Here is a 14,655-nt window from a genome sequence, read left to right as displayed (position 1 = left end):
GTTTCTCAGCCATACAGACGTGTGTGTGTGTGTGTGTGTGTGCGGCTTTCAAAGTCGGCTGTAACATCTGGACACCTTCAGCTGATTGATGTCCTCGTGACTTGCTCATACGGTTTGGTTGGACGGCCTGATTCTGCCATACGCTCTCTCCGCTTCTCTGAACGCCACTCGGAGGAATAGTTTAACCCTCAGATGCATAAGTGGGTCAAAAAAACCCGGTGAGGTTGTTTTAATGAAAAAGTTGTTATCATTTCATATTTCAGCTATTCCTCAAAAAACATGTTTTTGATATCACGTTACCTACATGTTTAACTTACCTTTTTGTATTACTACCCCAAACTTCCATAAGTGGGTCAAAAATGACCCGCATTCATTTCCTATAGAATTTCATGGGAACCTTTGTTTCTTATCAACTGTGACTGTCAGGAATATATATTTTGTAGATCACACAGACTATATAACAAGTGTCTCCCCTTAAGAAGATTATGGAGACACAGCAAGATACATGTAAATATTATCTTCATTTTTTTTTTACCTTAGAAATGTGTGGGTGCGTGTCATTCATGAGTACTGTGTGAAAGATGATCTGTAATTATCATGTATCAACAAATTAACACTAGCTAGCTAATTAAACTAGCTAACATGATGGATGGATGGATGGATGGATGTAATTTTCTTTTCCAATTTTCAAAATGTTTTAAAAATGCTTAAAAAGTGAAAAGTACAAATATTTCAAACATGAAATCATTCTTTTTTTGGACCAGAATATAATACTAAATATAATATAAATGATTATTTTTAATCAAAATGACAAATGTGGCATAAAAACACATTGATTGTATCACAGGTCATTTTTGACCCACTTATTACTTATTTTTACCCACTTATAGAGTGTAGGGTCCAGTCACTCATGCATCTAAGGGTTAAGCTGCTGAAATTTAGCTGGGTTTGATTCCCAGGCCACCCGGGACCTTCTTCCTGTGATATGATGAGGCGTAATTAATTGCTGAGGGGTTTCTTTCTTTCTTTCTTTCTTTCTTTCTTTCTTTCTTTCTTTCTTTCTTTCTTTCTTTCTTTCTTTCTTTCTTTCTTTCTTTCTTTCTTTCTTTCTTTCTTTCTTTCTTTCTTTCTTTCTTTCTTTCTTTCTTTCTTTCTTTCTTTCTTCTGTTGTTTGATCTGTTGAAGAAAACACATTTATTTAGTGACTGAAACGGAATAAACGCTCGTTAAATCTTCATCTTGAGAAATGATGAGGAAAAACCAGTTACTTTTTGAAGTTCTTTTTCTCCTCCCAGTTTGCACGATCCCAGTTCACCCTATGCGTCCGATCTTTGCTCCTCTCTCTCCGTCCGCACGGCCGCTAGCTCCTCGGCTTTCTCCACAGCTAGCAGGAGTCGTTTTTCTAGCAGTCTTTGCTGCTCTCTGTCTTTTTGTCGGAGCTCTTCTAGTTCTCCGACTCTTCTCATCAGCTCCTCGTTCTCCTGCCTCATGGTGCTTCTCTCCTCCTCCCAGCACACTTTCATACTTTACTCCTCCAGTCTGTGTTGCTCTTCTTCCATCAGTCGGAGGCTCCGCATGTCCTGCAGGTTGCGTCTGGCTCTCTCCGTCTCCTCGGCCGTGGACGTCACGTTCTCCTTGTACTGCTGGAGCTGGGTCTCACAGAGGTGCTCCTTCCACACAGAGATCAGCAGGTGCCTCTTCCTCACTGACTCGGAGAGCATCCTCATCCTTATCTGATGGTCCACTTCCTCCAGCAGACCCTTTCTGTCCCAACCCTGCCTGGCCCGCAGTCTCTCCGTCGCCAGCCGCTCGGCCCTCAGCTCGGCCTCCAGCTCCCTCAGCCTGTGTCTCCGCCGGGCCGGGCAGCAGGAGCGCAGGAACCACCAAGTGTGTGGTTATATAGGGGCTGTACGTGTGATGTCATCCTGTCTGTGACATCATCGTGTTCTACAGCTCTGCACCTTTCAGTCCTGTTTAGACTCCTCCCCCTGTTTTATACATAAACACACACACACACACACACACACACTTTCAGTCCTGTTTAGACTCCTCCCCCCTGTTTTATACATAAACACACACACACACACACACACACACATATATGTAGCTCCTTAATTTTAACTTTTTAAGACATTGCAATAATCAAACCTGGAACCTTTGTGCAATTACAAAAATCTGTTTAGAACTTAAGAGGTGTGTTTGTGTGTTTGTGTGTGTGTGTGCATGCACCACCTGGTTTGATCAGCTTACCTACACTAAAACACTACCTATAGAATCTACTCAAAACATGTGAGGTAACAATTTACACTCATTTTGTTTGGGTAGATTTTACTCAGATTGAACATCTCTGAAATACTTATAGAAAGTAAATAAAATCTACTTAATACATCTTATTTTATTACACAAATAATTATTTACAAAAAGTGTGTAGTATTTATTCTTCAATTGCTAGTAGATAATATTAATCTATTTAATGATTATATCTATTAATTAATCTATATGACTTATTAGCCATTACTTATTCAGGAAAGTTTAGCTTTACTTAAAAATATTGTCCTACACAGGTTCAGTATTTATATTGTAGAATTAATCATGTTTTAATAAAATAAAGAAATTAAGCACAAAAGATCCTCTGTACTTTGTATAGTTTACTGAACAATTCAAATTCATTTCAGTCTGTGACTGTGTTTGATATTAAACTTGTGAACTGATTAATCTTGTGTAACGAGTAACTACTGATTCTGTTATGAATGTAAACAAAGTGTTAACATGATGTTAAAATTTTAATAAATCAATAAATAATAAAAAAGATCAACATGTAACAAGTTACCTTAGAAATACTTTTACTCCATTAACTTCCTCTTGAGACTGTAAACCCTCTTGTACAGCTTTTCCTCCATCAAGTTCCAGATTAAGTTTCTGTAATACTTCAAATATATATTTCAGATTCACAGGATACTCAAGGTTGAGGCCATAAATCAATCTCATTACCAGCATGCATGCCCGGGCTCGGTTTCCACATCCGTTCAGTACATGGTTGTCCTCTATCAGAATAGACATGTCTACCAACTCATTCTCAGCAATGGGATTATGGATCACAAGCACCTTCATGGTTTGGTCCACGTGGAGCTCAGTCTTGTGCCCATGTTAATAAAATCCTTGTGATGTCGCCCTCTTGTGGCACTTTTGGAGAATTGTAAAATATCAATATGAAATGGTCATATAAAATCTTGGTAAAAAAAAAAAGAATCTTTGTGCACATATGGGTTTATTTTATTGTTAAATGTTTATGCTCCATGGTGATTAACACTCTCTCTGTCCAAATGCATGAGCCGCTTTTAGAGATTGTCATGCCTGATGATCCGCAAAGCAGGACAACGCTGAGGCGGGAACTGATAAATTGTTTAAGTCATATAAGCGACGTGAGGATTAGTCAAAAAAGATTTTCAGTCGAAAACAAATACTCATCCTGGTAGCAATCTCCATTGACGTGGTGACAATCAAGTAACTTGTTTTGTTGACTATTGTGCGAGTGCCGATTATCACCGGTTATTGTGTTAATTTAGTTGAAGTACATACGGATTGTTTTGTGTTTCCTCATGCCGTTGCTAGAAATTGTAAAGAAAGTCTAACCCTAAAAGTTGTATTTGTGTATGTTTTTGTGCCTCATGCTCAGTGTTTCAGCTAAATGAAATGTACCGTCACTACGTACAGTCAGGTGGCTGTATTTCAGGGCCTGGGCAGGTAAGTAAGGGCGCGCCCATACATATTGCTACACGTAGGAAGCCATCTGTCTAAATACATTAGGTAAGAGGTGTGTGCCACGCCATGTATTTATGTTAAGACAGGTAATCCTACTGTCGCTAGGTTTTGTTTTGCCTTTAGTTTGTTAGGGGATTTATGTTTTATTTTTTTTATTTGCTTTAGCACCTAAGCCCAAAGCCTAATGTTTTTTTTTCTTTATTATGTAAATTTATATTGTATATATTTTATTTATAGATTGTACCATAAATATCTGTTTTGTGAATTGTTTTTCTCATTTTTTCCAGTAAAAAGTCCAATCCAGAGTTTGTATCTTGGTCTGTTCGCTCTCTGCTACTCTGGTACTTCACGAAAGGTTTTTTTTTTTTAGATACTGACCCCATCAATACCCCTTTACCATCAAAAGGGGTCGTAACATTATAGTAAAACGAGATCCTGTAACCTATGATTAAAAAAAAGATTTGTGTTGCCGCCCTCTGGTGGCACTTTTGGAGAATTGTAAAATATAATATGTTAAAATTCCCAGATTTTACCAATTCTTTCCTGTCTCACGTCCACAATCTTGGTGTCATTCTAGACTCCACTCTTTCTTTTGAATCTCACATAAAAAATGTTGCTAAAACTGCGTATTTTCACTTTAAGAACATCTCTAGACTGCACTCCTTTATTTCATTCTCTTCAACTGAAACTATTGTAATGGACTATTGTAATACTGTTCTTTATGGGCTCCCTGCATGTACAAAATTCAGGGTCCTAACACATAAGATCACGTGATCACATAACTCCTTCACTTAAACAGCTCCACTGGCTACCCATCCAATACCACATTCAATATAAGGTTCTATTGTTGGTTTGTAAAGCCTTGAATGGCCAAGCACTTACATATCTCACTGATTTACTTCATCCATACTCACCTACTCGTTCACTTCGGTCATCAGATAAGAACGTACTTGTTGTCCCCCCTTCCAGGCTTTGTTCTGTGTGACAGGGCTTTTAGTAAATCTGGTCCCAAACTCCGAGCATGTACTTTGTTTTGGCTGAGCGGGAGTCATCTCTTCCCCTCCTGCGCCACCAACCAGACAAACCGCCAAAGTTTTTTTGTTGTGTTGTGTATCTTCTCTGGTAGTTAAAAGTTTAACTTAGTTACAGTGTATCACAAAAGTGAGTACACCCCTCACATTTCTGCAAATATTTTATTATATCTTTTCATGGGACAACACTATAGAAATAAAACTTGGATATAACTTAGAGTAGTCAGTGTACAGCTTGTATAGCAGTGTAGATTTACTGTCTTCTGAAAATAACTCAACACACAGCCATTAATGTCTAAATAGCTGCAACATAAGTGAGTACACCCCACAGTGAACATGTCCAAATTGTGCCCAAAGTGTCAATATTTTGTGTGACCACCATTATTATCCAGCACTGCCTTAACCCTCCTGGGCATGGAATTCACCAGAGCTGCACAGGTTGCTACTGGAATCCTCTTCCACTCCTCCATGATGACATCACGGAGCTGGTGGATGTTAGACACCTTGAACTCCTCCACCATCCACTTGAGGATGCGCCATAGGTGCTCAATTGGGTTTAGTCCATCACCTTTACCTTCAGCTTCCTCAGCAAGGCAGTTGTCATCTTGGAGGTTGTGTTTGGGGTCGTTATCCTGTTGGAAAACTGCCATGAGGCCCAGTTTTCGAAGGAAGGTGATCATGCTCTTTTTCTGAATGTCACAGTACATGTTGGAATTCATGTTTCCCTCAATGAACTGCAGCTCCCCAGTGCCAGCAACACTCATGCAGCCCAAGACCATGATGCTACCACCACCATGCTTGACTGTAGGCAAGATACAGTTGTCTTGGTACTTCTCACCAGGGCGCCGCCACACATGCTGGACACCATCTGAGCCAAACAAGTTTATCTTGGTCTCGTCAAACCACAGGGCATTCTAGTAATCCATGTTCTTGGACTGCTTGTCTTCAGCAAACTGTTTGCGGGCTTTCTTGTGCGTCAGCTTCCTTCTGGGATGACGGCCATGCAGACCGAGTTGATGCAGTGTGCGGCGTATGGTCTGAGCACTGACAGGCTGACCTCCCACGTCTTCAACCTCTGCAGCAATGCTGGCAGCACTCATGTGTCTATTTTTTTAAGCCAACCTCTGGATATGACGCCGAACACGTGAACTCAACTTCTTTGGTCGACCCTGGCGAAGCCTGTTCAGAGTGGAACATGTCTTGGAAAACCGCTGTATGACCTTGGCCACCATGCTGTAGCTCAGTTTCAGGGTGTTAGCAATCTTCTTATAGCCCAGGCCATCTTTGTGGAGAGCAACAATTCTATTTCTCACATCCTCAGAGAGTTCTTTGCCATGAGGTGCCATGTTAAATATCCAGTGGCCAGTATGAGATAATTTTACCCAAAACACCAAATTTAACAGCCCTGCTCCCCATTTACACCTGGGACCTTGACACATGACACCAGGGAGGGACAACGACACATTTGGGCACAATTTGGACATGTTCACTGTGGGGTGTACTCACTTATGTTGCCAGCCATTTAGACATTAATGGCTGTGTGTTGAGTTATTTTCAGAAGACAGTAAATCTACACTGCTATACAAGCTGTACACTGACTACTCTAAGTTATATCCAAGTTTCATGTCTATAGTGTTGTCCCATGAAAAGATATAATGAAATATTTGCAGAAATGTGAGGGGTGTACTCACTTTTGTGATACACTGTATGTAATTTTTTATTATTATTTTAATCAAACCTAAAAGCAGAGTAGGGGGTAAAGCCCTGTTTTTTATTTTTTTATTTTATTCATGACGTTTTCTCCTGGTAACAGTAGAGAGAGAGGCAGGAAAAACATTGTATTTTGATTAGTTTAGTACCTTGTACGGTGGCCGAGAAGTGCAAAACAAATTAACATTTTAGAAAACAAAATTACAAAAAAACAAAAACAAATTTACAAGAGCTGAAACACTTTTACCAATGCCGAGACAAATGTACAAACAGCTGATCTGACGGAAATGGTAGGTACAATACACAGGAAGTGCTTGTTGCTTACCTGCTGTCAATCAAACTTTCTTGGAGGTAAAGTGAACGGAGTTTGTGATGGTAACGCTAAACAATGTTTTGTCTATTTTGTGGAAATCATTTTATCCAGTTGACCTGCTTTAGTTTTTCTTGCAGGAAGTCCTTAGATTGTTTGTGCAGACATTTAGACGTGGCCTGTGCATCTCTATCTACCGTATAACGTGTGTATTGGAGCTTGTATTAAACCAGCAAGAATGTGCGGGACTGATTCCATATTGAACTGATACAGGACGAGCTTTGTATGAAACAGAAAGATACTGCTGCTACCGTGGAAATTAGAAAGCGTTTGGTTATTATATTAAGTATTCGCTTTAATTCTTAGTAACGATGTGTGTGAGCAGGTTTATCAGCATAACAACCTGTTTAATACACCGCTGTATGAGTAGCGCAGTGGGCTGAGTGCCTTGTTTTGTCTAAAATATGGTTCTGACTTATTATTATTAAGAATGAAAATAATATTTGTTAAACACCCTAAATTAAACAATTTGATAATGTTCTCATGACGGTGTAAGACACGTTATATTTTTTATAGGTGCAACCCTAACCACCCCCCTCCTCCCCCACTCAGCTATTTTCAGCACAATCAGGAAAAACTTCAAAAGCTTTAATGAGGCTTCATCTGCACATCACTATTGTTTAGTGTTACCATCACAAACTCTGTTCACTTCATCCCTGCAAAACAGTTTGATTGGCAGCAGGTAAGCAACAAGCACTTCCTGTGTATTGTACTTACCCTTTCCATCAGATCGGCCGTTTGTAAATTTGTTTCGGCATTGGTAAAAGTGTTTCAGCTCTTGTAAATTTTTTTTTTTTTTTTGTAATTTTGTTTTCTAAAATGTTAATTTGTTTTGCACTTCTTGGCCACTGTAGTTTTTCCTCAGTAAATCGGTCCACAATCGATTTGATGTATTACACATGATTTTTTCTGTAACTAAAGTTTAATTTTAATAATTTTGCAGTTTTAAACATGTTAAAAAAGAAATTCAACAGGGCTTCTATGCAACCCTAAACCCTATTACAATGTACTATAAGGAGGTGTATTGTTTGTTTGTTTGTTTATTAGGATTTTAACATCATGTTTTTACACATTGGTTACATTCATGACAGGAACGGTAGTTATTCATTACACAAGGTTTATCAGTTCACAAGTTTTTATATCAAGCACAGTGTTTTTTGACAATTTAGTATCTTCAATTCACCTCACTTGCATGTCTTTGGACTGTGGGAGGAAACCGGAGCACCCGGAGTAAACCCACGCAGACACGGGGAGAACATGCAAACTCCACACAGAAAAGACCCGGACCGCCCCACCTGGGGTTCGAACCCAGGACCTTCTTGCTGTGAGGCGACAGTGCTATACCCACTAAGCCACCGTGCCGCCCATAAGGAGGTGTATACGGTGAATAAAACATGAGAGTAAAATTGTGTAGGAATGTGTAATATATAAATGGACAACGCTTGTGTTTGTTGCTAGCTTTTGCAGGTGTGTGTGTGTGTGTGAGAGAGAGAGAGTAAAAAATGTAAGTAAAATAGGTGGATATGTCTCACCTGGACTGTTAGAGTCATTAATGTTATGTTAAAGTGGGTGTTAGGTTGAATGTTTTAAAATCAGAATGTGTGTGGATTGGAGACATTAATAAAAAATTTCAAATTGATGTACCTGAGACTCAACATCTTAAAGTCCTAGGTATATATTTTGATAATAATGGCTGTGTAGATTATAACTGGAAAGAAAAAGAACAAATTTTTAAAGAATTTGGTAAATGGAAAAATTTTAATTTAAGTTATAAAACAAGAATAAATATAGTTAAAACCTTTATCTTATCAAAAATAATATTTTTATCCTGTATTTTCCCTCCCACAGATAAATGGCTTAAAAATATTAATAAATTATGTTGTAATTTTATTTGGAATTCAACACGTGAAGTAACTAAGCGTGAACTTTTATATAAACAGAAAAAAATGGGTGGTCTAGGAGCAATTGATCTTTCCATTAAAACAAAAATTTTTGTATGTAAAATTATTGCAAATGGCATTTACAGACAAGCTGATTGGATTGGAAACATCACAAATTGGAAACAGAAAAAAGGCCGCTCTAGAGCTTTAGTTCCTTATTATAAATTAATTTATGGTGATTTTATAAATAAAAAAAAAAGAAAGGGCGGTAAAGGTCTTGGAAAAGGAGGCGCTAAGCGTCACCGCAAAGTTCTCCGTGATAACATCCAGGGTATTACTAAACCCGCCATCCGCCGTTTGGCTCGCCGTGGCGGTGTGAAGCGTATTTCCGGCTTGATCTACGAGGAGACCCGCGGTGTGCTCAAGGTGTTCCTTGAGAACGTCATCCGTGATGCCGTCACCTACACCGAGCACGCCAAGAGAAAGACCGTCACCGCAATGGACGTGGTGTACGCTCTGAAACGCCAGGGACGAACCCTGTACGGATTCGGCGGTTAAACGTTCAGACCTCCACGCTAACACAACGGCTCTTTTAAGAGCCACCCATATTTTCTACAAAAGAGAATTTCCTTCTCGTTTATTATTATTATTATTATTAGTGTTTAGTAGTAGCACGTTCACTGATGCGTTTGTAGATTTGCAAATCACTCGTTTAGCCCCCATTCACTTAGGTAGCCCTAAAAGTGTTGAATTATCATTAGTAGTTTTAGTATTACGTTTACTATCAGATCTCTCGTTTAGCCTTCATACGGCGTGTTTGCATACTATCAATGTACAGCCATACTGTAGATTATACTACAATCATTAACACGATCTCTGTGTAAAATACAGTAAAACATTGTTTTACCGAATTCTTCGGTTAAAAACAAACAAAAAATAATTACTATATCTTTCTATCTATCTATCTTATAAATATTATATAAAATGTAAAACAATATTGCTATTTATTCTTTTATATTCGGTTTTAAAACATGTATCGACCTCAGATTAAGCGGGAAAAGACAACAAAGAACAGATTCTAGCGAATGGGGCAGAAGGGGGCGTGGAACGGTATGTTGTCTGTCCAATAGAAACCCAGGACCTTGGACCAATCAGAGTTACGTGTTTCAACTTGGCTTACTCAGCATGCAGGGTTAATAAAGCGGGCGTGTAGAGCGTCTACATTCACTTGCAGTTTGCTCTAGAGGAAACAGCAACATCATGCCCGAACCAGCGAAGGCCGCGCCCAAGAAGGGCTCCAAGAAAACCGTCCCCAAAACCGCCGTCAAAGGTGGCAAGAAGCGCAGAAAGTCCAGGAAGGAGAGCTACGCTATCTACGTGTACAAGGTCATGAAACAGGTCCACCCTGATACCGGGATCTCCTCCAAGGCTATGGGCATCATGAACTCCTTCGTCAACGACATTTTCGAGCGTATCGCTGGTGAGTCCTCTCGTCTGGCTCACTACAACAAGCGCTCCACCATTACCTCCAGGGAGATCCAGACCGCCGTGCGCCTGCTGCTTCCCGGTGAGCTGGCCAAGCACGCCGTGTCCGAGGGTACCAAGGCCGTCACCAAGTACACCAGCTCCAAGTAAAGCGCCTTAGTCGCTCTGGCAAACCAACGGCTCTTTTAAGAGCCACCCATCTTATCAAGTTAAGAGAATTTTCTTCTTTTTAAATATTAGATCTGAATATGTCATACACACTTTATCTAGATAACCTCACATGTTTATAATACTTGATTTTTTTTATTTATTTATTAATATATTACTATTTTTGGGCACTGCTGTTTTTCACGAGTTGTCCACGACTGTCACTATGTGGTGAGTTTAGGAGATTACACACAATAAAATGTTACTGTACTCTTAAAGTTAATATAATACACTCAGAGCCGTAGAGAGAGAGTTGCTACACTCCTTGATCTCGCCAAACAAACCCGGTGCTGTTAAAAAAAAAAAAAAAAAACGATAACTAACTGTAACTGTATTAGGCGTTTACAAAACTAACGAGAACGTACTAATATTATAGATAGAATAGCCTTCGTTTTCGTGTTCATCATTTTATTTATGAGCATTGTGAACTGATATGAAATCGATGTTTTCCACTCGAGCAGTTTTACGTTAGCTGCCGGCACCGTACGGTACCTCATGCGGTCTTTCCCAATCCGCTCCCTCCTCACTAACACTCCACTACAGAGGGACCCTCCACGTGAACGCGCAAACGGAGGCGGAGTGGAGAGGGGGAGTGAGTAGGGAGCGGATTGAGATTGGGTGGATTGGGCTCCCTGACGGCACTTCATGTTTACATTCCGTTTCTGCTCTCCACGCTAGCCTGCAAAATGACCACAGCAAAAGTTAAGTTGATGTTCTCAGATTGAGCTCCCTGATGTGTGTCTCATGAATTAGTTTATATTATTATTAGGGCTGTCGTTAATCGCGGTAATTAACGCGATTAAAGCGTTAACATTTTTAATCGCGATTAAAAAAAAAAAATCGAGATAAATTTTTTAATCAAACTATTTTTATTGAGCTGTTGGTGTCACGTAAATTTGCGTCTTTGTGGTAATTTTTGTTCCTTAAAAGTGCATGAAGCAGAACTCTGATGAACAGAACTTCTGATAGCTTCCCTACACACTCGCTCCCTGCGCACTATAGTACACTTAACATTCTTAAAGGGCCAGACACTAGATGTGTAATTCACATTACATGACAGGTAAGAGGAAACATTTTTAAGGAAAAATAGTTCTTGTGTGAATTACAAGGGCAGGAAAATCTACGGCAGATACAGAAGGTGCACCGGGGCCCATGGCAGGGGGGCCTCCACAACATTAACCTCTCACCTCACTACCATTGGCTGCACTCGCCAGGTCCTTATTATTATATTACAATATTTTTGATAAGTAAAATTAAAATAACTAAAACTGTGCAGTAAAAATACCAGAGGCAGGAATTTGGACTTGAAGTGTAACTTCTGAGTGACTTTTAATTTATTCTGACCAGCTGTCAGCAGATGCAATTTGTTGAGGGGGCCCAACATTTCTTTTTTGCGCTGGGGCCCTTGAGCTCCTAGTTACACCACTGGTTTTGCATCTAGAAATAATTTATATTATGAGCGCCTGTTTTCAGTGGCAGGGTTATGAACAGGTAAAGATCCTCACTTTTACCAGTTCATGTTTTACCAGCTCATTTTAAATAACTGGCTGAAAGATGGTAACTGTCAACAACTACATTTCAGCAGCAGTATTATACACATTTTGCACTTACGGCTGATATCTTGTGGACTGTAACAGTTTTTGTGGACAGTTGGTGGTTCAACAGTATTTGAAAAACATTTTTAAATGGTATCTTTTGTTGAGTTTTTATTACACAATACTTACTCTGACCTTTTTGAATCCTGCACCTGAAGAATGACCCAAAGTATAAAAAAACTAAAACAAATACTAGAACTAATAAAAACTAAACTAAAACTAAGCATTAAAAAAATAATAAAAATTAAAAAGAACTAGCAAACCCACTATAAAAACGTATTAAAACTAACTAAATTAGAGAGAAAAAAGTCACAATGAAATAAGACTAAACTATAATGAAAAATCCAAAACTATTATAACCTTGATTCCTACATGTAATACATTAATGAATTCATTGTGAATATGCACAAGTTCATTTTGTCTAATGTTAGTGGTGGAGAAGGTACAGAATGTAGTCGAGTTAAAGTCCATGTAGTTGAGATAAAGTAGAGATATCCACGGTAAAATATTACTCCAGTAAAAGTAGTAAAAAAACAAAAAACATTACAACTGTTCTCTACGGGAGCGTCACCACTCTGTTCTCTCTACCGCTCTGGATACACTTAAAATATCGTCCTGTTATTATTGTTAGGATTGAAGTTTTGTTTAAGCTGAGAGTGTAATGGTCAACTATTATCATTAAACAGCATTAAGTGGCTCCATTTATATGCATTCTGACATATATATATATATATGGATTTATATATACCTTGTTGTAAATTTGTTTTCTAAAATGTTAATTTGTTTTGCACTTCTTGGCCACTGTAGTTTTTCCTCAGTAAATTGGTCCACAATCGATTTGATGTTTTGTTTTTTTTGTTATAAACATGTTAAAAAAAGAAATTCAACAGGGCTTCTATGCAACCCTAAACCTTATTACAATGTACTATAATCGCCGTTTTTGTCAAATATTTTAATATTGTACAATTAGGTGGGACAAATAGCCATTAGAGACATGACAATGTAGCCCAAAAAATAACCCATACTAGGATATAAGACAGAGTGGGAGAATAGAGCAGTGTATGATCAAAAGTCATAAGTCAAATCAGTAAATTTGTAGTGAAATTGAAATAAAACAAACAAATAGCTTTAAAAACCTTTCAGTGCTTGTGAAAGTAGCATTAGAGACACGTTAGGATAAAAAAATACATCTAAAACACCTGCAGCGGTGTAGGACGAGGTGTAGGGTGAATAAAACATGAAGGTAAAATTGTGTTGGAATGTGTAATATATAAATGGACAACGCTTGTGTTTGTTGCTAGCTTTTGCAGGTGTGTGTGTGAGTGAGAGAGTAAAAAATGTAAGTAAAATAGGTGGATATGTCTCACCTGGACTGCTAGAGCCATTAATGTTTTGTTAAAGTGGGTGTTAGTCATGAATGAGTGATTAACTAAATAAACAATGAATACATTAAGTAAATAAATAAAAATGGAGTAAATAAGTTTTCAGATTCTTCTGTGCTGAACAATACTGACTTATAAAGTCTTTATAAGTGACATCTGTGTTAAAAATGTGTTTGTATATTTCACTGTATTGTGAGAAATGGGACGTTATAAGTCATATTCTGCTAAAGCATAACGTTTCATAAACATATTTCAAAGTCAGACACATCTTGGTTAAAGTGAAAGTGGTCTTAGCTGTGTATCAATAAAAGCCAAATAAGTGAAATAAGACATTTTATGTGTCGGTGTTAGCTGTGTTAAAGCCATTTCTAAGGTAAACATTAAAAAGTGCAACTTTATAAAAGAGATGTATCAGATAAATAACTAAAATAGACTTGAATCTGTTTTGTGAGTGTTAGAAAGATCAGTAGAATGTGAATGTTGGAGCCATGTGTTGTTTTAGAAATGTGTCAGTATATGTGAACTTAAAACTGACACGGGGATGTTCTGTAGATCTTACAGCACAAATATGTAGGAATAACTTAAATGAATGTTAGTTTATTAAAATATTCTTCTTATTATCACCATTATTATTCTAAATTGTTATGTTTATTTTTTTCTTTCATTTCTGCTACATGACAGTTAAGCACCCTGGACTCGACCTAGTCCTGCTTGGTAGCTGTGTTTTACTTCGCATTAAACAGAGTAACAGAACAAAAACATGCCAGTAAAGAAGAGGGAGCAGTAAATTGCAGCTTGCAAAAAAAGAGGAATAATAATCAGTAATTATTATTCAGAATAATGTATCAATATCAATAATAAAACACTATTCTAGGTACTCAACACAGGGTACTTACAGGCATCTTAGGACAGACATATTGTAAAATATTAACTGTAAATAATCATAATTACTCATAATAATCAATTAGTTTTTAATATTATAGTTGTTGTCGTAATAATAGTATTATTGGTGATGGTAGTAGTAACATATAATGTAACTAGTTACTTATAATGTTCTGGAAAACCAATAGACAATTAGTGGAGCGTGGCTGTAGCTGTTACGTTCATACATTTAAATTTTCAGCATTTAGCAGACGCTTTTATCCAAAGCGACTTACAGTACTGTGACAGTATACAATCTAAGCAATCGAGGGTTAAGGGCCTTGCTCAAGGGCCCAACAGTGGCAACCTGGC

General features: G+C 38.1%; 1 protein-coding gene across 1 annotated transcript; it reads left to right on the top strand.

Annotated features, from left to right (window-relative positions):
• The first annotated feature begins 10,002 nt into the window (after positions 1-10,002).
• On the top strand, positions 10,003-10,441 carry LOC134329026 (histone H2B-like). The gene has a single exon (XM_063010268.1). The coding sequence runs from the start codon at positions 10,014-10,016 to the stop codon at positions 10,386-10,388; it is 375 nt and encodes a 124-aa protein (XP_062866338.1). The 5' UTR covers positions 10,003-10,013; the 3' UTR covers positions 10,389-10,441.
• Positions 10,442-14,655: the final 4,214 nt, after the last annotated feature.

The sequence above is a fragment of the Trichomycterus rosablanca genome, chromosome 15 (genome assembly GCF_030014385.1).
Source record: "Trichomycterus rosablanca isolate fTriRos1 chromosome 15, fTriRos1.hap1, whole genome shotgun sequence".
Classification (NCBI taxonomy): domain Eukaryota; kingdom Metazoa; phylum Chordata; class Actinopteri; order Siluriformes; family Trichomycteridae; genus Trichomycterus; species Trichomycterus rosablanca.
Note: the sequence above shows the minus strand (reverse complement) of the source record. Positions and strands in the feature narration are given on the sequence as shown.

Excerpts from the sequence above, each read along its gene's own strand:
- LOC134329026 (XM_063010268.1), top strand. The coding sequence starts at position 10,014 with ATGCCCGAACCAGCGAAGGCCGCGCCCAAGAAGGGCTCCAAGAAAACC.